At 47.3% G+C, this 21,835-nt stretch overlaps 1 protein-coding gene across 3 annotated transcripts in view; it reads left to right on the top strand.

Annotated features, from left to right (window-relative positions):
• The window catches only part of MEGF6 (multiple EGF like domains 6), a 225,973-nt gene that overhangs the window by 104,327 nt on the left and 99,811 nt on the right, over positions 1–21,835 (top strand). For all 3 annotated transcript variants that reach the window (XM_063943353.1, XM_063943351.1, XM_063943352.1), the window contains exon 16: positions 5,201–5,332. In XM_063943353.1, the coding sequence (XP_063799423.1) occupies positions 5,201–5,332 (132 nt within the window). The remainder of the gene's footprint in view (positions 1–5,200; positions 5,333–21,835) is intronic.

Below are 21,835 nucleotides of genomic sequence, written 5' to 3'. Positions count from 1 at the left end.
TCAGCCATAGGACTACTCGAGCAGCCGATGTTCCTCATTTTTGGTGTGAATGTGTATGCAATTGAAAATTAATTACAATAGCTCCGGTGGACGTCCTTTTATTTCTTTGCGGCAGCTTCGCTTGCTAACAATAGCAGTACAACTCTGAGTCAGGCCATAAATGTAAACAGTCACATTACTTTATGTCACCAAATTTAGTTTGCTTTTATTAATGTGCACAATTTGTCATGATTGGCTTCATTTATACATAAATCATCCTACATGGTGCCTATTTAAGAAACAGTAAAATCTGTTTATTACAGCAAAATAATCACTTTCAATGCGATCACTGTTTTATATCTGCAAAGCAAAGAAGATATTATATAGAATGTGGTATAATCTCCTGTGTTCACAGCATGAATGGCGTTACAAGTCCCACACCAGCAAATTGTCTGTTCAGGACCTTGAAGTCACTTCTGCTGTCATTTCTATATTCTTTCCTGAGGATCTGTACACCAGGCCCCTATTCCGTACAGTATCTGGGGGTCTGGGTACTCCTGACAAAGTGAAGGACTATATTGCACACGCCATACTTCTAGGCCACAATATCATAAACTAAGGTTCCGTGACGGAGCCCAGAGAAAGGTACTTGAACCAAAAGGCAAGGATGGGGTAATCTGTGGAGAACCTTGCCTGGCGTCAGGCTGCCAAGGGACTTACAGGGCTTCAAATTTATGACGGTCATAGGCAGTCCCGCCTCCACCTGCCTTCAACCGGAGGCACTGGCTAGCACCAATCTGGCCAAATGGGCCGGATTAAGGGCCACATGGGCCTAGGCTGAAAATGATCAAGAACCTATTGTGAAAAGCGGAGGAGCTGTGACCAGTACTGTGTGGGTGTGACCAGTTCTGTGTAGGTGTGGCCAGCACTGTGTGGGTGTGGTCAGTGCCATGTGATCATGTGCATCCCCCTGCACTGTCTATGTCTCCTTAAATACATAAATGTAAAAAAAAATATGACATCATTGTGTGAGTAAAATATGAATACAATTGTAATACTTAGGATTTATGTCTATCCGTGTGGCCAGCAGGTCGTCATCAAGTTATCACAATAATGGGCCTATTTATATGTGGAGGCCTGGAGCTGTAATCCCTTCTTTCCCCATTATTAATCTGGCCCTACCAGGCCAATCTGCACATATGACTCTCTCCTTTTACCTTAAAATCATATGGAAACTGTATTGGGATAGGTATCGGGGATATTTAAGGGCGGAGCGCAATGCCAATGTTAATAACTAAGCCCCCTTATGTTAAACCATCACATCAATGAAAAATAAAATTGCTTTAATAATGCCAATATACATTTTTTTCCATTTTTAATAATTGTCCAGTAAGACTCAGCTATTCAGTTATTATAAGAGTGGTGACATCGCTGTAGGGATATGCATCTGTATGTGCTGGTATATTAAATTTCCGTATGCATTTTGCTTTTATTTGCGCCTTTCCTATTCAACACATTTTAATGAACATATGTATTTCCAGTGACTGAAATAAAAAATACAGTGTAGCAATAAAACAGGGCTCTGACAAAAGGCGTGAGCCCCAAAACGAAGCATTTATTTAGTGTAACTCTTCTATTGTGTGCTGTGGATGAATGTAGTTGTGTTATTGGCTGTCTCATGGTGTAATCCATTGTAGCAGAGAATTCGCATTGGGACATGGCGCTGTGCGTGAAGGGCTCTTAAAAGTGATTTACTGGGAAGCAGCATCTCTTTCTCTCGCATTTTATGGGAATGAAGGAGAAGTTACTGTTTGGTAGAGGACAAGGAACCCTCATAATGTCATTTATCTGCAGAGGCGCACGTACGTTATTTATTTAATGATACATATGCTCTGTGTGAGCGAAGCTTCAAATGCGCGGTTATTCAAGTCGGTCCCTAGAGGGGGATGTAATTGTGAGTATAGTTTAAGAGCGAGATGACATTGCTTTAAACAGCCGTTGAAGTGCAGGTGTTCCATCGTAGCGTAATATTATTAATATGATAAAAGATTATTTTCTGAACGTCTAGCTGATAGCTACTTAACAGAGTAATAGGACAATTTGCTACGTGTTTTATATTGTCACCGTTCCCATCTTGCAGTTTGTCTCTAATGTGAAGTCGTACTTTTATATTTGCTCGGTTATCAATGCTATTTATGCATCCTGCATCTTTACAATGAGCAACTGGATTGCAGAGAAATTTGTTTGCATTTTAAATATTGATATTTGGATAGAGAGTGCTGCAGAGTCAGATTAATATGGTGCGGATGTGTCTACAGCTTCCAGGTCTCTATAGGAAAATAGGCCCATCATCTTGATAGCATGCTGGTTACCAGACGATCAGCAGGCCAGCCATTGTCACCCATAAATCACAAATGGTTTAAATTGCATTTAAAATGATGAAGTTTGTCTACTTTTTTGTATTTAGGGAGACATTGGGGGCTAATAGTGTAGAGAGGCGCACTGGCCACACCCACATAGCATTAGCCACACCCCTTTGCATCTCACAGTAGGTCCTTGATTAAAGGCAAAGATTCTCCACTAGTGAAGAAAAAAGAAGCGCTGATATTCAAATATTATTTGTTTTAATAATTATAACATGATCGTACATGAATATAGACAAGTAACATATAAATGAAATAAATTAAATAACCGGCTGGTAACTCAAATAAAATATGCCTCACTTTGAAACAAGCACATTAAAAAAGTTCAGAAGGAACTTCATATGAGTGTCCTTAATATGAATATTAAAGTATCCAAGTGCTGATAATTTGTTTCACCTGAATAGATGCCCAATAATCATTTTAAGTACAGTCCTCCCGGCCGCTGGTGACTGATCCTTTTTATGCTGACATATCCAGAGGTCTTAAAAAAAGCCTTGTTATAATTAATATGAAATAACAGTGACTCACCGATGATATATTAATTTAGCATTCTGCTATTTTTGGGTGCATTCCAACTGGCTTGTCACATATAGACCAATCTCATCTCTCTGGTCTCAAGCTATTTGTAGGCAGTACAGGGGATTTGTACACTGTCTCAGGTAGCAACAACAAAGTAGAAATGAGCGCTCACCCGCTCTCTAGGTCAGGCTGCCTGCCGCACACGGATCACACAGCATGCAGGTCAATCTCCTCTCTCCGGTTTCAGGCCGCTCGCCGGCAGCACGGGGGCTTTCAACACCGCTCTCTGTATCAGGCTGCCTGCTGCACATGGAACATACAACGCATGTACCGATCTCCTCTCTCTGGTCTCAAGCTGTTCGTTGGCAGTATAAAGGCTGTTAGCACTGTCCCGGGTGCGCTCCCCCGCTCTCCGTGTTGGGCTACTCGCTGCACACAAATCATGCAGCAGATGTTGCTCTCTCCTCGGCAACCACACCAATTATATCGGACACAATGGTACAGTTCCTCTCCCCAGTATAGGGGAATAGATAGAAGCCGGCCTGCAACGTGTAGGTAGTTAGGTTAACGCGTTTCCCCGCCTTAAGTTCAAGTCGACGGCTTCCTCAGAACGTAGAGAATCTTTGCCTTTAGTTTACAATTAGTGGGGAGAGTATACCCACTTAAGAGGCAGCAGGTATTCAAATACCATCTGCTTGCGCTGGGTAAAATTCTATATATATTTAGGTCCTTGATTAGCTTCAGCCCCAGGATCATAATCCAGCTCTAGAGTGCTGTGTATCAAAGACTGTGCATTACTAGGCTGTACTTATTTTAGGTATCTGGCCAATTAGACCCTACCAGATACTCATTCCCATATTGACCCTGTAAGGAGGGAGATGATTAGTAGTTAGAAGATGCTTAGTACATAGGCACTCAAGTCTTTGGGGTATATTCAATTAGGGTCGAAAACTGCCGTCTGTCGAAAAGACGGCAGTTTTCGACTTTTTAAGATCGAATAGTGATTCGACCTATTCAATCCCATCAATTTTTATTCAACAAGTCGTGGAATTCGACTCGTCGAATAGTACGTGAATCGGCGGTATAGCTACCGATTCACGCACTTTTGAGTGAAACGGGGCCAAATTCGACAAGATTTGGCCCCGTTTCCGACCATCTCAGTCCGACATAAAAAAATGTCGGACTGAGATGTGGGACCCAGAGGAGGAAAGGGGGGGGGGGGGGGGAGCCGCGGGGAGACGGGGAACAGCCGCAGGGCATACAGGGGAGAGAAGCGCTATAGCACAGCTCTGCAGCAGGATGTCTCACAGCCGCGCCGCTCACGGCAGCGTCCACCCGGCTCCAGCAAGTGAGGTCACGCTTGCTGGAGCCGGGTGGACACTGCCGTGAGGTCGGCCGGCTGTGAGACAACCTCCTGCAGCGCTACTGTAACGCTGCTCTCCTCTGTCTGTCCGCGGCTGTCCCTGCTGGTCTCCCCGCGGCTCCCTCCCCCCCTCTCCTTCTCTGGGTCCCTCATATCAATTCGACTTTTTAAAAGTCAAATTCAGATGAGATTGAATAGGGGTTGTCGGATCCATTCCAAAAAATGCATGTCGGAATGGATCCGACCCTACTTTGAGTCCATTAGGCATGGCAGACACAACCCTCTAGGTTTACTTACAGCTCACACAAAGGGGTGCCCTAAAACTATGTCCAGCATACGCGTCCTACTGTACTAGACTAAGCCCTGGAACATTCTTGGTTTATTAGAGTATTTTTTAGTACTTGTATAGTACTTCTGCTTGGTGTGAGGATGCGGGTGTGACGGGACTTCCACACCTGTAAGCAGGAAATAAAACCCATTAACATTTCTATTGATTGATTCCTTTTCTATACAGATGAAGCACAGTAGAGCCTTCCCGCAATGGGAGGGTGAGCACTTGTTCCCCTTATCCTACAGTTCCAGGCCTTTGTGTACGATGAGTGAATGGGCAGTGCACAGTGAGGATGAATGAGTTGTTTATCCGAGAGAAGCTTTTGAGAACTGAGCACAAGTTTCGTTCTCATTTCTCCTGTTGGTAATTGGGTTCCTCGGTTAGTGAGCACCACTCCTCGTTTCCCTACATCTCTAACAAGCATCCAGGTCACGTAAGTCATGAATCTGTCTCCTGTCCCAGCTGGCGATGAGGATTTGCAGGCTGTGTTGTGGAGCCAGGATATGCGAGCTCAGAGAATTAACAAGTTGAGTAGCGGTACAATCTTGTAAATAAATACTTTCCATTCTTGTGCCCATGTTGCAGATTGCCCAGCAGGACGCTGGGGAGTCGGCTGCCAGGAGAGCTGTCCCTGGTGTGGTAACGATGGAAGCTGTCACCCAGCCACAGGGGAGTGTGTCTGTGCTGCAGGGTACACCGGCAGGCACTGTAAGGACAGTAAGTAACAATAACCCGGTACTCGTCATTACAAGGAAGACAGTGACAAAATCCAATCACTAAAGGAGATCTTGTAAAAGCTTGTTTCTCTATTAATAGAGTCATTTTGATCAATTTTACACCATAACGAGAGCTTAGGAATTGAACATTGCCAGAAACATTTATTTTTAATAATTTCAAGCAGAAAACCTATATATACTGAAATACATGTAAAATGCACATCGTCTACCATATTACCTCTACTGTACACCTCAGGATGAAACTGTTTAGCAGTGCTCCTCACAGTGGGGCTTAGTATCTCTTTTCTAGCGTGCAAATGGCCAGTCTTTGCATACAGCAGGGACGTGCGGTGAGTTGCTGAGGAGGCACTGGCTAGTATTTACATACAATATATGAGCCAAATGCTTCACGTGGGCATTATACACAGGTGCAGCTGTACAGTAGCGGATCTTGCTACGGGCAAGCAGGATTTTTGCCCGAGGCGCCGCCTTCCAGAGGGCGTCACCGCCGTGGCAAGATCCGCTAATGGTGCCACCCGGTGCTGTGTAGATGCCCTGTGCTGTGCGATGCGCGATGAAGTCATCGCGCACCCACACTGCATTGTGGGAGCGGCACATACGCTAGAGGTCATAATTGACCTCTAGTTCTCCCATGGATCCAAGGAGCGGCGCCGGTGGCTGGAGACGGAGGGCAGCAGCGGTCGGGAAGCAGGAGCGGGGATTGTAAGTATTAATTAATTTATTTATTTGTAAGCGGCGCAACTAGGGGGCACAACTCTACAGAGGACACAGTACTGGGGGCAATGCTACAGGGGGCACAACTCTACACAGGGCACAACTCTACAGGGGGCAATACTACTGTGGGCACAGCTACAGGGGGCACAGGACTGGGGGCACAACTACTGAGGGCACAGCTACAGGGGGCACAGTACTGGGGGCACAACTACTGAGGGCACAGCTACAGGGGGCATAACTGACCACGCCCCTTCTCCATGAAGTCACGCCCCTATTTTTTCGCCCTGGGTGCCACAAGGTCTAGATCCAGCCCTGCAGCTGTAAAAAAACCTGGAAATTTGGTGAGTTTTAATTACATATGTGCGGAAAAGATAAGCAGTGCCTCACCTGCCATAGACTTTTTACTCCATAGTTTTGGCTATAAAAATTATTAGAATATTATAAAGGAGATATATATAACATATTCTTTGTATTTTTCATATATTTTATATAGTCCAAACTCTGGCTTATATGTTAGTATGACAGGAAAGGCGTGTAGCTAGAGTTCCGTGCTATTCTGGGCCATGTGTACGGAGTAGGGAAGTCTGTTTCTGATGGGTCTCCTGCACCTAGTACAGGTTGAGTATCCCTTATCCAAAATGCTTGGGACCAGAAGTAGAAGTTTTTTTCCGTATTTTGGAATAACTGCATACCATAATGAGATATCATGGTGATGGGACCTAAGTCTAAGCACAGAATGCATTTATGTTTCATATACACCTTATACACACAGCCTGAAGGTCATTTTAGCCAATATTTTTAATAACTTTGTGCAATAACATAGTGTGTCTACATTCACACAATTCATTTATGTTTCATATACACCTTATACACACAGCCTGAAGGTCATTTAACACAATATTTTTAATAACTTCGTGTATTAAACAAAGTTTGTGTACATTGAGCCATCAGAAAACAAAGGTTTTACTATCTCACGCTCACTCAAAAAATTCTGTATTTCGCAATATTCCGTATTTCGCAATATTTGGATATGGGATACTCAACCTGTATAGTAATAGTGACAGTTGTGGCTGTAGACAGAAAAACAGTGGGCGGGTAGGCTTCCCGTTTAAAGCTGCATGGATTCCTTGCATAGGCCCTGTGGAAACTCACATTAGCAGGAAACCCTAACAGCGCATGTTTTCCAGATCTCCTAGTTAGTGCACAGATGTCTTCATTACACAGATGGTGATAATTATTTCAGTTGTGAAACTGAGGAGACCTGTAAAACATGCCCTGTTAGGGGTCCCTGAGGGACATACTGTCATAAAGTATAGAGGAGGATATGTACTGTATCAAACCTGTGTAGAGAGTTAAAGTAGCAACTAATCACTGTCATTTTAAAGGTTGTGTTTAAAAACTGACAGATGCTGATTGGTTATTTTTTTGAGTCTATCTACTAAGCTGTGAAGAGAGAGAAAGTACCGGCCAATCAGCTCCTAACTGCCATGTTGCAGCTGTGTTTGAAAAAATGACTGGAGCTGATTGACTGGTATTTTATCTTCACTTTATCACTCTCCCAGGCTTAGTACATCTCTCCCTTGGTACATAGACCTGTTTTTTTCTCTCTCCAAGGTTTGATATATCTCCCCCAAAGGATTTAAAACCTGCGCCACAGAATTGTGAGTAGAGGCATTCCAAGAACTTTTTTCCACCATACTCTCAAAATAATATGCAGGGTTATAGGCCCTACACACTGACCGACATCACTGCACGATATGAACGATCTCGTTCATTAATGAACGAGATAACGTTCATATCGTGCAGTGTGGAGGCTCCAGCGATGAATGATGCCCGGCCCCGCGCTCGTTCATCGCTGGTGCCCCGTCGGCTGTGCATGCAGGCCAATATGGACGATCTCGTCCATATTTGCCTGCAGTTCTATTGAGCCGTGTGATGGGGGGAGTGAAGTAACTTCACTCCCCCCGTCACTGCTTCCCTGCCCCCGGTTCGGCCGTATCCGCCGTCGGGCAGCTCGGCGGCGGATCGGCCAATGTGTAGGGCCCATTAGAAAACATCTCATCCACTTATATATAGATACAAACAAATAAACTGTGCCAAGATTGGTACTTAATTAGGACACATGCACAGGCACTGTGGGATAACTGGAGGTTACATCTTTGCGATTGTTTTATACCTCACACATTATGGATATAACTGATAGTTATGTTTCCTTTTTTACACAGATATACAGCGCTGAACAATTTCACTAAGTAGATATATTTTAATAAACAATTTAAAAACAATAATTAATTTGCACCTCGAGTCATCTGTCTGTCGCCCCTTCCCACTAGATTGTTAGCTCTTCAGAGCAGGGCCCTCTTTCCTCGTTGTCAAAGCCCTCTTCTCGACACATTTCACTTACAGCTCTCTCCTACTCCGCGACCATCTTTACCCGCTTTTTCTCCTGCTGGTAAAGGCTCATCTCTATCTATGGCCGCCAGCCGCAAGTAGTACGGTGATTGCTTCCTCGCTACTTGTGCTGTATTATGTTTTGAGAATTGTGGTGCTCTTTCTCCTCTATTTCTCTGACGTCCTAGTGGATGCTGGGAACTCCGTAAGGACCATGGGGAATAGCGGGCTCCGAAGGAGGCTGGGCACTCTAGAAAGATTTATGACTACCTGGTGTGCACTGGCTCCTCCCACTATGACCCTCCTCCAAGCCTCAGTTAGATTTTGTGCCCGGCCGAGGTTGGATGCACACTAGGGGCTCTCCTGAGCCCTTAGAAAGAAAGTATAGATTTAGTTTTTTTATTTTCAGTGAGACCTGCTGGAAACAGGCTCACTGCAGCGAGGGACTAAGGGGAGAAGAAGCGAATTCGCCTGCTTGCAGCCGGATTGGGCTTCTTAGGCTACTGGACACCATTAGCTCCAGAGGGATCGACCGCAGGCCCAGTCCTTGGTGTTCGGTCCCGGAGCCGCGCCGCCGTCCCCCTTACAGAGCCAGAAGCAAGAAGAGGTCCGGAAAATCGACGGCAGAAGACATCAGTCTTCACCAAGGTAGCGCACAGCACTGCAGCTGTGCGCCATTGCTCCTCACACACACTTCACACTCCGGTCACTGAGGGTGCAGGGCGCTGGGGGGGGGCGCCCTGAGAAGCAATTATAACACCTTGGCTGGCAAAAATACCACAATATATAGCCCTAGAGGCTATATATGTGGAAAATACCCCTGCCAGAATCCAGAAAAAAGCGGGAGAATAGGCCGCGGAAAAGGGGCGGAGCTATCTCCTGCAGCACACTGGCGCCATTTCTCCTTCACAGATCCGCTGGAAGGAAGCTCCCTGGCTCTCCCCTGCAGTCTACACTACAGAAAAGGGTAAAAAAAGAGAGGGGGGGGGGCACAAAATTTAGGCGCTGTATAAATTATATAAAAAAAGCAGCTATAGGGGACATAACTCAGTTAGTCCCTGCATTATATAGCGCTCTGGTGTGTGCTGGCATACTCTCACTCTGTCCCCCCAAAGGGCTTTTGTGGGTCCTGTCCTCTGTTGGAGCATTCCTTGTGTGTGTGCGGTGTGTCGGTACGGCTGTGTCGACATGTTTGATGAGGATAATGATGTGGAGACGGAGCAGATGCCTTTAGAAGGGATGTCACCTCCTGCGGGGCAGACACCTGAGTGGTTGAGCTTATGGAAAGAAATGAGTGCACGTATAGACTCCTTACATAAGAAATTTGACGACATGCCAAATGTGGGACAGCCGACTTCTCAGCTCGTGCCTGTCCAGGCGTCGCACAGGTCATCAGGGGCTCTAAAACGCCCGCTACCTCAGACCGCAGACCCAGATGTCGACACTGATACTGACACCAGTGTCGACGACGATGAGTCTAATCTGATGCCCACTAAGGCCATTCACTGCATGATTGAGGCAATGAAAGAGGTGTTACACATTTCTGATATAAATACAGGTACCACTAAAAAGGGTATTATGTTTGGGGAGAAAAAACTACCCGTAGTTTTTCCCCCATCAGATGAATTAAATGAAGTGTGTGAAGAAGCGTGGGCTTTCCCTGATAAAAAATTGGTAATTCCTAAGAAGGTACTAATGGCGTTCCCTTTCCCGCCAGAGGATAGGTTACGTTGGGAAACACCTCCTAGGGTGGATAAAGCGCTCACACGTTTGTCTAAAAAGGTGGCACTACCGTCTCCGGATACGGCCGCCCTCAAGGAACCTGCTGATAGAAAGCAGGAGGCGATCCTGAAGTCTGTATATACACACTCAGGCATTATACTTAGGCCAGCTATTGCGTCAGCTTGGATGTGCAGTGCTGCCGCTGCGTGGTCAGATAAACTGTCAGAAAATATTGACACATTAGACAGAGACACGATCCTGTTAACCATAGACCATATAAAAGACTCAGTCTTATATATGAGAGATGCACAGAGGGAAATCTGCCGACTGGCATCTAAAGTAAGTGCATTGTTCATTTCTACTAGGAGAGGCTTATGGACTCGCCAGTGGACAGGAGATGCAGATTCTAAAAGGCACATGGAAGTGTTGCCATATAAGGGTGAGGAATTATTTGGGGATGGTCTCTCGGACCTAGTTTCCACAGCAACGTCTGGGAAGTCAGCATTTTTACCCCATGTCCCCTCACAGCCTAAGAAGGCGCCGTTTTATCAGGTTCAGTCCTTTCGGACCCAGAAAAACAGGCGTGGAAAAGGCAGGTCTTTTCTATCCAGAGGCAGAGGTAGGGGAAAAAGGCTGCAACAAACAGCAGGTTCCCAGGAGCAAAAGTCCTCCCCCGCTTCTTCTGCCAAGTCCGCCGCATGACGGTGAGGCTCCACAGGCGGAGCCTGGGAGCCTGGTACGGTGGGGGGCCGCCTCAAGAATTTCAGCGATCAGTGGGCTCGCTCACAGGTGGATCCCTGGATCCTTCAAATAGTATCTCAGGGGTACAAACTGGAATTCGAGGCGTCTCCACCCCACCGGTTCCTAAAATCTGCCTTGCCGATTGCTCCCTCAGACAGGGAGGCGGTGCTAGCGGCAATTCACAAGCTGTATTCCCAGCAGGTGATAATCAAGGTACCCCTACTTCAACAAGGCCGGGGTTACTATTCCACACTATTTGTGGTACCGAAACCGGACGGTTCGGTGAGACCCATTTTAAATTTTAAATCCTTGAACACATACATAAAAAAATTCAAGTTCAAGATGGAATCGCTCAGGGCGGTTATTGCGAGCCTGGAAGAGGGGGATTACATGGTATCCCTGGACATCAAGGATGCTTACTTGCATGTCCCCATTTTCCATCCTCACCAGGAGTACCTCAGATTTGTGGTACAGGATTGCCATTACCAATTCCAGACGCTGCCGTTTGGACTGTCCACGGCACCGAGCGTATTTACCAAGGTGATGGCGGAAATGATGATACTCCTTCGAAAAAAGGGAGTTTTAATTATCCCGTACTTGGACGATCTCCTAATAAAAGCGAGGTCCAAGGAACAGTTGTTGGTGGGAGTAGCACTATCTCAGGAGGTGCTGAACCAGCACGGCTGGATTCTGAATATCCCGAAGTCACAGCTGGTTCCGACGACACGGCTACTGTTCCTGGGTATGATTCTGGATACAGTCCAGAAAAAAGTGTTTCTCCCGGAGGAGAAAGCCAGGGAGTTGTCATCTCTAGTCAGAGACCTCCTGAAACCAAAACAGGTATCAGTGCATCGCTGCACGCGGGTCCTGGGAAAGATGGTGGCTTCTTACGAAGCAATTCCCTTCGGCAGGTTCCATGCCAGAATCTTTCAGTGGGACCTGTTGGACCAGTGGTCCGGATCGCATCTTCAGATGCATCGCTTGATAACCCTGTCTCTAAGAACCAGGGTGTCTCTACTGTGGTGGCTGCAGAGTGCCCATCTTCTAGAGGGCCGCAGGTTCGGCATAAAGGACTGGGTCCTGGTGACCACGGATGCCAGCCTTCGAGGCTGGGGGGCAGTCACACAGGGAAGAAACTTCCAAGGACTATGGTCGAGTCAGGAGACTTCCCTTCACATAAATATTCTGGAACTAAGGGCCATCTACAATGCCCTAAGTCAAGCAAAATCCCTGCTCCTACACCAGCCGGTGCTGATCCAGTCAGACAACATCACGGCAGTCGCCCATGTAAATCGACAGGGCGGCACAAGAAGCAGGATGGCGATGGCAGAAGCCACAAGAATCCTCCGATGGTCGGAAAATCATGTACTAGCACTGTCAGCAGTGTTCATTCCGGGAGTGGACAACTGGGAAGCAGACTTCCTCAGCAGACACGACCTCCACCCGGGAGAGTGGGGACTTCATCCAGAAGTCTTCCAGATGCTGGTAAACCGTTGAGAAAAACCACAGGTGGACATGATGGCGTCCCGCCTCAACAAAAAGTTAAAAAGATATTGCGCCAGGTCAAGGGACCCTCAGGCGGTAGCTGTGGACGCTCTAGTGACACCGTGGGTGTACCAGTCGGTTTATGTGTTCCCTCATCTGCCTCTCATACCAAAGGTATTGAGAATAATAAAGAAAGCGAGGAGTAAACACAATTCTCGTGGTTCCGGATTGGACAAGACGAGCGTGGTACCCGGAACTTCAAGAGATGCTCTCAGAGGACCCGTGGCCTCTACCGCTCAGACAGGACCTGCTACAGCAGGGGCCCTGTCTGTTCCAAGACTTACCGCGGCTGCGTTTGACGGCATGGCGGTTGAACACCGGATCCTAAAGGAAAAGGGTATTCCGGAAGAAGTCATTCCTACGCTTATTAAGGCCAGGAAAGATGTTACGGCAAAGCATTATCACCGCATATGGCGGAAATATGTTACATGGTGCGAGGCCAAAAAGGCCCCAACAGAGGAATTTCAACTAGGTCGATTTCTGCATTTCCTGCAAGCAGGAGTGAATATGGGCCTAAAACTAGGCTCCATTAAAGTACAGATCTCGGCTCTGTCGATTTTCTTTCAAAAAGAACTAGCTTCAGTACCTGTAGTTCAGACATTTGTGAAAGGAGTGCTGCATATTCAGCCCCCATTTGTGCCTCCTGTGGCACCTTGGGATCTCAACGTGGTGTTGAGTTTCTTAAAATCACATTGGTTTGAGCCACTAAAAACCGTGGATCTGAAATATCTCACGTGGAAAGTGGTCATGTTATTGGCCTTGGCTTCAGCCAGGCGAGTGTCAGAATTGGCGGCTTTATCATGTAAAAGCCCTTATCTGATTTTCCATATGGATAGGGCAGAATTGAGGACTCGTCCCCAATTTCTTCCTAAGGTGGTGTCAGCGTTTCACCTGAACCAGCCTATTGTGGTGCCTGCGGCTACTAAGGATTTGGAGGACTCCAAGTTGCTAGACGTTGTCAGGGCCCTGAAAATATATGTTTCCAGGACGGCTGGAGTCAGAAAATCTGACTCGCTGTTTATCCTGTATGCACCCAACAAGCTGGGTGCTCCTGCTTCTAAGCAGTCTATTGCTCGCTGGATTTGTAGTACAATTCAGCTTGCACATTCTGTGGCAGGCCTACCACAGCCAAAATCTGTAAATGCCCATTCCACAAGGAAGGTGGGCTCATCTTGGGCGGCTGCCCGAGGGGTCTCGGCTTTACAACTTTGCCGAGCAGCTACTTGGTCAGGGGCAAACACGTTTGCAAAATTCTACAAATTTGATACCCTGGCTGAGGAGGACCTGGAGTTCTCTCATTCGGTGCTGCAGAGTCATCCGCACTCTCCCGCCCGTTTGGGAGCTTTGGTATAATCCCCATGGTCCTTACGGAGTTCCCAGCATCCACTAGGACGTCAGAGAAAATAAGAATTTACTCACCGGTAATTCTATTTCTCGTAGTCCGTAGTGGATGCTGGGCGCCCATCCCAAGTGCGGATTGTCTGCAATACTTGTACATAGTTATTGTTAACTAAAGGGTTATTGTTGAGCCATCTGTTGAGAGGCTCAGTTGTTTTCATACTGTCAAACTGGATATAGTATCACGAGTTGTACGGTGTGATTGGTGTGGCTGGTAAGAGTCTTACCCGGGATTCTAAATCCTTCCTTATTATGTCAGCTCGTCCGGGCACAGTGTCCTAACTGAGGCTTGGAGGAGGGTCATAGTGGGAGGAGCCAGTGCACACCAGGTAGTCATAAATCTTTCTAGAGTGCCCAGCCTCCTTCGGAGCCCGCTATTCCCCATGGTCCTTACGGAGTTCCCAGCATCCACTACGGACTACGAGAAATAGAATTACCGGTGAGTAAATTCTTATTTTTTGTTATTTATTCACTGTAATGCTAAGTTTTGTCTCCCTGTACTGTGGCTGTCCTTTGTACAGCGCCGCGAAACACTTGTGGCGCCTTTATAAATAAAATTTAATAATAATAATAATAATAATAATAATAATTAATAAACATATAAAATAGTTAGAATATATGTGGACAGTCAGTTGATAATACTCCAGTTGCTGGACTTTTGTAAAACTCTGCAATTATAAAAGCTCCTTTTTTATATACTACTGTGATAGTTCATATTCGTATATAGGGACAACCAATCACTAAGCAGTTCCAAGTGGATATATCAGTTGATATAGCACTATACCGATCCTGTGTTCCAAGGTGAAGATCCAAAAGGAAGGGGGTCGTCCGTGTGGCAACGGAAACCCTTATAAATGGATGCTGGTTCACAGTGAGCAAAGTGAAATCGGTTAGGTTGTCCTTGGTGATGTCCCTGGGAGTAAATGTGCTTTAGAGGGTAGTCCAGCAGCCTGGTGTTTTCAGTCGCTTATGCGTTTCACTGTTCCATGAAGCTTTATCAAAGGTAATATGCTATTCAACTGACTCCCCTTTTTTATAGGGGAAATTATGTTATTGATTAGAATCCACTGATAACTACTTATTAAACAATAATCCATATATACAATAATTTTATAATCATTTTGAAATAGAAACAGTAGTTACACTCATATAAATAAAAAGACAGTGAAGGAATAATGAAATTCATAATAGAATTATTAAAAGCTAAGATCGGAGACAGGTACAGGCTATTGTTTACCTTAAAATCCACTTAACTGACGATTTTTCCCTTCAAAACTATTCATAACATTGTTTTTTAAATAATGTTTAATTTAATATAATTTAAAACATATTTTTATAATATTTAAATACTATATTATGCACATCTGCAGAACCGATCTCCTCGTCAAAAATTTGGGGATACAGTGGGGCGGCGCAGTTGCATGTCATCTGATCGTGCCAGTTAAGTGGATAACGGGTTCCGGTCACATGATCGGAAAAATCGTCACGTGACTATGTGTTTGCATGATAATGCAAGCTGTATTGTTAGTAGAGCAGTCGCCTGTCAATCCCGGGCTGTAGTCACGGCCAGGGGCGAACGCAGGATTTGTTGGGGGGGGTTTCCATATATATATATATACACATATATATGTGTGTGTGTGTCACGGTGAACTACTGGCGAATGCACCTAGATGAAGCTACATCTGTATGCATGGCTGGACTGGCCATCTGGCACTTCTGGCACATGCCAGAAGGGCCGATGGGCAGGTGGGCCGAATTGGCCACTCAGAGAGCCGGGAGGGCCGCGTGCAGTGCAGCCTCCGGCTCTCTGGTTCCATGGAAATGGGGACGTGCTGCAAGTCCACGCCCCCGGACATGTGGCACGCCCCCATACATCGTGCGACACCCCCCCTTCCCGTGACGCGCGCGTTCACAGATGCCAGGGCCGAATCGAGGCCCCAGTCCGTTGCTGTCTGTCTGTATGTGTGTGTGTATATATATATATATATATATATATATATATATATATATATATATATATATATATATATATGTGTGTGTGTGTGTGTGTGTGTATATATATATATATATATATATATATATATATATATACATACTAGGTGATTCATCGTGCCCTACGGGCGCTCTTCACACCATCATAAGGGGCTACGCCCCCTTAACCCTTGCACACCCTTGTGGCGTGCAATATTTTTATTATATGGAGTATTACCTCCAATCATAGTTGTGTGAGTGGTTAAATATTGCACGGACAAAGAGCGTGCAATGGTTAAGGGGTGGAAGCGTGAACAGTGCACGCAGGGCCTGATGAGTCACCTAGTAGGTGCTTTGGTTGGGGGAGTGGCGGGTGCGGGGAAGATGCGGATGGGACCCTGTGGTGCCGCGGAAGGGGTGGTTGCGGTGGTGCCGCAGGTGGGGGAGGGGCTAGTGCGGTGGTGCCACAGGTGGGGGAGGGTGAGTGGGTGCCACGGGTGGTGGTCCGGAGCCACTGCGGGTGGGGGAAGAGCAGGTTCGGGGGTGCCACGGGTGGGGAAGAGGTGGATGCGGTGGTGCGACGGGAGGGGCGGGTGCGGGGTTACTGCGGGTGGGGGAGGGGGTCCGGAGCTGCCGCGGGTGCTGGAAGGGGGTGTGTGGGGGTGCCGGGGATTGGGCCCGGAGGTACTGTGAGTAGGGGAGGGGCGGGTAATGCTTCTACTGCTTCTCCTTCTGTCAGCAACTAAGCTGCTGTCCTCCCTTTGGTAGTGGTTCTCCCAGAGACTCGCCAGCAGCCAGTCACTATTGTTAGCACCAGTGTCCCAACGCGCCGCATTACAGGGAAGATGTACGCAATAAACTACAGCTCCCAGCAGCCCTAAGGGCCGGAATTCTTCGGCGCTAAGGGATGCTGGGAGCTGTAGTTTATTTAGTGTGTCTACTTCCCTGTAGTGCAGCGCGTTGTGACACTGGTGCTAATAGTGACTGGCTGGCAGAACTGAGTGACTGAATCAATGTAAAAGGTGAGAGAGTGCTGTGCAGTGTCAGTGACACTGCACACAGGCCCGGTGCTAGCCACTCAGCGAAGAGATGCAGTGCAGGGAGGCACCAGGAAGGAGAGGCGCTCTCCCTGCCCTGCATCCCTGTGCTGAGCTGCTGCTGCTATCCCTGCTGCTGTTGCCGGCTGCTGTCAAACATGCAGCGGCGCGGGAAGCACAAAACCTTCTCTCCCCCTTGGCGCCGGCAGCACAAAGCCTCCTCTCCCCCTCGGCGCCGGCAGCACAAAACCTTCTCTCCCCCCTCCCCTCCCCTGTGTGACATTCAGTGCCCGGGAGGGAGGCAAAGGGGCCGGGGCTAGATTGGAGTAAGGGGCGGAGCTACACGGGACCATGCTGCAGCAGGAGGATGAGCTGCTACAGCTTCGGTCAGCCAGACTTCATTAGGTAAGTGTCTGGAAAGAGAATGAGTGTGTGTGTATATACAGTGTCTGTGTATACTGTATATATGTGTGACTGTGTATGTGTGTAATGTATGTACAGTATGTATGTGTGTGTGTTTGTGTGTATGTATATATATATATGTGTCTGTTGTGTGTGTATGTGTGACTGCTGCATAATGTGTGTAAGCATCACTGCAACAGGGGGCGTTACGTGTGTAAGCGTCACTGCTACAAGGGCGTAACGTGTGTAAGCGTCACTGGTACAGGGGGTGTTACGTGTGTAAGCGTCACTGCTACAGGGGGCGTTACGTGTGTAAGCGGCACTGGTACAGGGGGCGTTACGTGTGTAAGCGGTACTGGTAGAGGGGGCATTACGTGTGTAAGCGTCACTGGTACAGGGGGCGTTACGTGTGTAAGCGTCACTGGTACAGGGGGCGCTACGTGTGTAAGCGTCACCGGTACAGGAGGCTTTACGTGTGTAATTATCACTGGTACAGGGGGGGCGTGACATGTGTAAGCGTCTCTTGTACAGGGGGCATTACATGTGTAAGTGTCTCTACTACAGGGGTCATTATGTGCGTTGTGCGTTTGTAAAGTATGCGAGGGTGCAAATTTATAGTTTGCAGGGGGGCGCCGAACACTCTAGCAACGGCCGTGACTGCACACCCACTGCACTTCACAGCACTGTCACCTTTTACATTTATTCAGCGTCCAGACATTACCCTCCGCGATATCACCCACTCTATCTGTTACATTAGCCATCTCGGGGCTGTGTTGCGGAGTCAGGGCCTCTGGGGATCTGGGTGCGGCTGTGGTGTGGAGGCACTTCTGTGACATCACACGCAGAGCAGGCTCCGGGGCTCAGAGAGTATGCGGCGCGGGGAGGGCTCTGAAAGCCTTTCGCTGCGCCGCTTTAATACACATCTATGGCGGTGGCCGCAGCAGCTTTTGTTCCACCTGCGGTGCGGCTAGGGAGTGGGGATTGTTGATGCCGGAGGAGGCAGGTGGACTGGCAGCAAGACATTGGTGGTCATTCCGAGTTGATCGCTCGCTAGCAGTTTTTAGCAGCCGCCCACTGGGAGTGTATTTTAGCTTAGCAGAAGTGCGAACAAAGGGATCACAGAGCGGGTACACACAAATTTTGTGCAGTTTCAGAGTAGCTTCAGACCTACTCGGCGCGTGCGATCACTTCAGACCATTCAGTTCCAAATTTGACGTCACGAACACCCCCTGCATTCGGGCTTCCACACCTGCGTTTTTCCCTGAAAACGGTCAGTTGACACCCAGAAACGCCCTCTTCCTGTCAATCACTCTGCGGCTGCCTGTGCGACTGAAAAGCATCGCTAGACCCTGTGTAAAACTACATTGTTCATTGTAATAGTATGCTGCACGTGCGCATTGCGCTGCATATGCATGCGCAGAAGTGCCGAGTTTTTGCCTGATCGCTGCACAGCGAACGAATGCAGCTAGCGATCAACTTGGAATTACCCCCATAGGACGCTGCAGTAAAAGGATTGTTTTTTCCCTATCTACAGTGCAGAGACTTGCTGCAGATGCAGTGGCATACCCTCCAGCTGCACCTTTTTGGCAGGTACAGTCCCTTTTTTTTATGGTCTGTACCGTTTTTTGACTCTCCAAGCTTCCATTGAAAGTATAGGAAAAGGGGCGTGGCCCCGCCACTGTACCCGTGACCACGCCCCTTTTTCGAATGTGTATCAATGTTTATGTGTAAAGTGTTGGAAGGTATATTGCTGCAGATGCAGTGGGCCTATTTTGGGGTGTGAGGCTGGAGCTGCAGCTCCAACAGTCCCATTGCTAATCCTGCTCTGTGAAAACACAGCAGCCAAAGGGCAGAGCCTCCCATTGGATGTAACCTGTGTGGGAGGGCGTTTCTCGCCCAATCAGATGTGGACTGGGTGTGATAGACCTGCTGCTAACCCAATGAGAGCTCCTAGCCACGCCCAGCGTTAGAGGGCCAGGCACAGAATCACAGGGCTATTATATAGGAGATATATGTATATATATATATATATATATATAAACAGCAGGAAATAACGAGGCGGCACTCGGAGTCTTGAAAAACAGCAAACCATGTAATAGTGCAAATCAACGTTTCGGGGTTACCCCCTTCATCAGGTGATGATCATGATGAAGGGGGTAACCCCGAAACGTTGATTTGCACTATTACATGGTTTGCTGTTTTTCAAGACTCCGAGTGCCGCCTCGTTATTTCCTGCTGTTTGTATACCAGGGGTTGTGCCCCGTGAGGAGGGCACCTGAGCAAGCCAGTCCCATAATAGGGACAGAGCCGAGTGCCGACACAGAATTTGTATATATATATATATATATATATATATATATATATATATATACATATATATATATATATATATATATATAGAGTGGAGCTCACTACAGCAATATGTATATGATGTTGATGTACAAGTGCCCACAAGCCTGTAGGTGTAGATTATAAAAAAAAAAAACGTACTGTGAGGGGGCGGGGCAAAAAATTACGCGATTCACATAGATTTGTGTCATATTAGCCACTCCTCATTGCCCTATAACCACTGCTCGCGGCATTATGCCGCGAGGGGCGGGGCTTAGATCGGGTCCCGCAGGCAGCTATTTAAAAGAAAATCGGCCTGTCGGGGGGTTACTGGGTACTTGGAAACCCCTCCTGTGTGCGCTAGTGACGGCCGTGACTGTGAACCGCGGTCATGTGACGGGAAAGAAGAGGAAAACTTCTACTCTTCAATGTAAAAGCGCCCATTTAGTTCTGGACATGTGATTATAGTTACGATCATGTGACCTTGAAGATGCTGTGCAAGGGGAGGCTTTAACCACTTAATGTCGTATACATCATGTGATGCAAAATAGACAAACATCTTTTTGCTGATATTATATTTTAAAAAGACACTTTCATAATAACATTATTATGATGGCTAAATAATGACACTATATATCAACGCTATTCAAAGGTGGTGGACCTGAAAAAAAATGATAAAGAAGAAGAATACAATCACCACATATGTAGACTGGTATTGCACAAGAAGCATATAACAATGCTGTACATTATATAGATTCCCAGTTTAGATGAGATATTGTCCGAGTATAAGTAGAGGATCCATTTTATGTAAGACACTTTATAAGGTAATTAATTTAATATAGAAAAGGTCCCCCAAAATATAAACTATATATTCTAGATAGTAGAACTCATTTACCACGCCCCCCCCCCCCCCTCCCCCCATCACATTAAGCGGAGCCAGTGTGAGTGTTTTTGGCACTCCCCTGCTCCTCTCCATGGCTCTTCTTCGCTTCATCAGCCATGACAGCATGACATCACATATGCCGTGCTGGAAAAGGAAGCCACTGGGACCTGAGGAGGGGATAAATGCTGTCCGACAAACACAGCGTGTGTGAGTACCAGAAGGGGTGGGCTGTAGATGGAGGAGGATCATGGAGCCACCAGGACCTGAGGAAGGGGGAGGTAGCTGTAGCTAATTAATAATACTAGCACCGCCTTCAGCATCTATTGACATAGGGGAGGTGAGATTTTCTGTTGGAATTACTGTGCAGGGCAGTGGAGGAGGTGAACTAGTTCCCCCTACCACTACAGGTGATGGAACTCAGTTCCACCTCGTTCCCCCCCACTTTAACCCCTGTATATATTTATGGATACTGATAAGGGGAAAAAAAAGGGAAGTGAAAGAAATACCTGGATACTGACATCTACCAAATAAAATAGAACAAAGGACACTTGGAAGGGTTTATAAATGTTGTTATAACACTGTATTTTGTTCAGGGCCGGTTCAAGCCCGCTCTGCGCCCCGGGCAGGAAACAGGGCGTGGCTTAATACAGGGGGCGTGGTCAGTTACGCCCCCTGTACATTAGTAGCGCCGCTTGAATGCTGAGCGGTGCGCAATGACGTCATCGCGCACCGCACAGCAAAAGGTCCTCTCCACAAAGGGAAACTAGACGCGTAGCGTCTAGTTCCCTTCGTGGAGAGGACCTTTGCTGTGCGGTGCGCAATGACGTCATCGCGCACCGCTCAGCAAAGGTACTCTCCACGAAGGGAAACTAGACGCTACGCGTCTAATTCCCTTCACAGGAGGCACAGACGGGGGACACAGCGGGCAGCGGAGGGCACAGCAGTGGCGGATCTTGCCATGGTGCAGCGCCCTCCGGATGGCACCAGCGCCCTCCGGAAGGCGGCGCCCCGGGCAAAAGTCCTGCTTTCCCGTGGCAAGATCCGCTACTGATTTTGTTCTAGGGCCTCATTCAGACCCTGCCTACAAAGTTTAGCAAACCTATCTCCTCCCCGTTTGGTTGATGGAATATGTTCTAAACCAATACTTTATAGGGACTTAGGGGGTAATTCAGACCTGATCGTAGCAGCAAATTTGTTAGCAGTTGGGCAAACCCATGTGTACTGCAGGGTGGGCAGATATAACATGTGCAGAGAGAGTAGGATTTGGGTGGGGTGTGTTCAAATTGAAATCTAAATTGCAGAAGTCTTCCCCTTCTTTCCGGTCACATGACCGCGGCTCCCGGTCACGGCC

This window comes from Pseudophryne corroboree, chromosome 10 (genome assembly GCF_028390025.1).
Source record: "Pseudophryne corroboree isolate aPseCor3 chromosome 10, aPseCor3.hap2, whole genome shotgun sequence".
In the NCBI taxonomy this organism is placed as follows: Eukaryota; Metazoa; Chordata; class Amphibia; order Anura; family Myobatrachidae; genus Pseudophryne; species Pseudophryne corroboree.
Note: the sequence above shows the minus strand (reverse complement) of the source record. Positions and strands in the feature narration are given on the sequence as shown.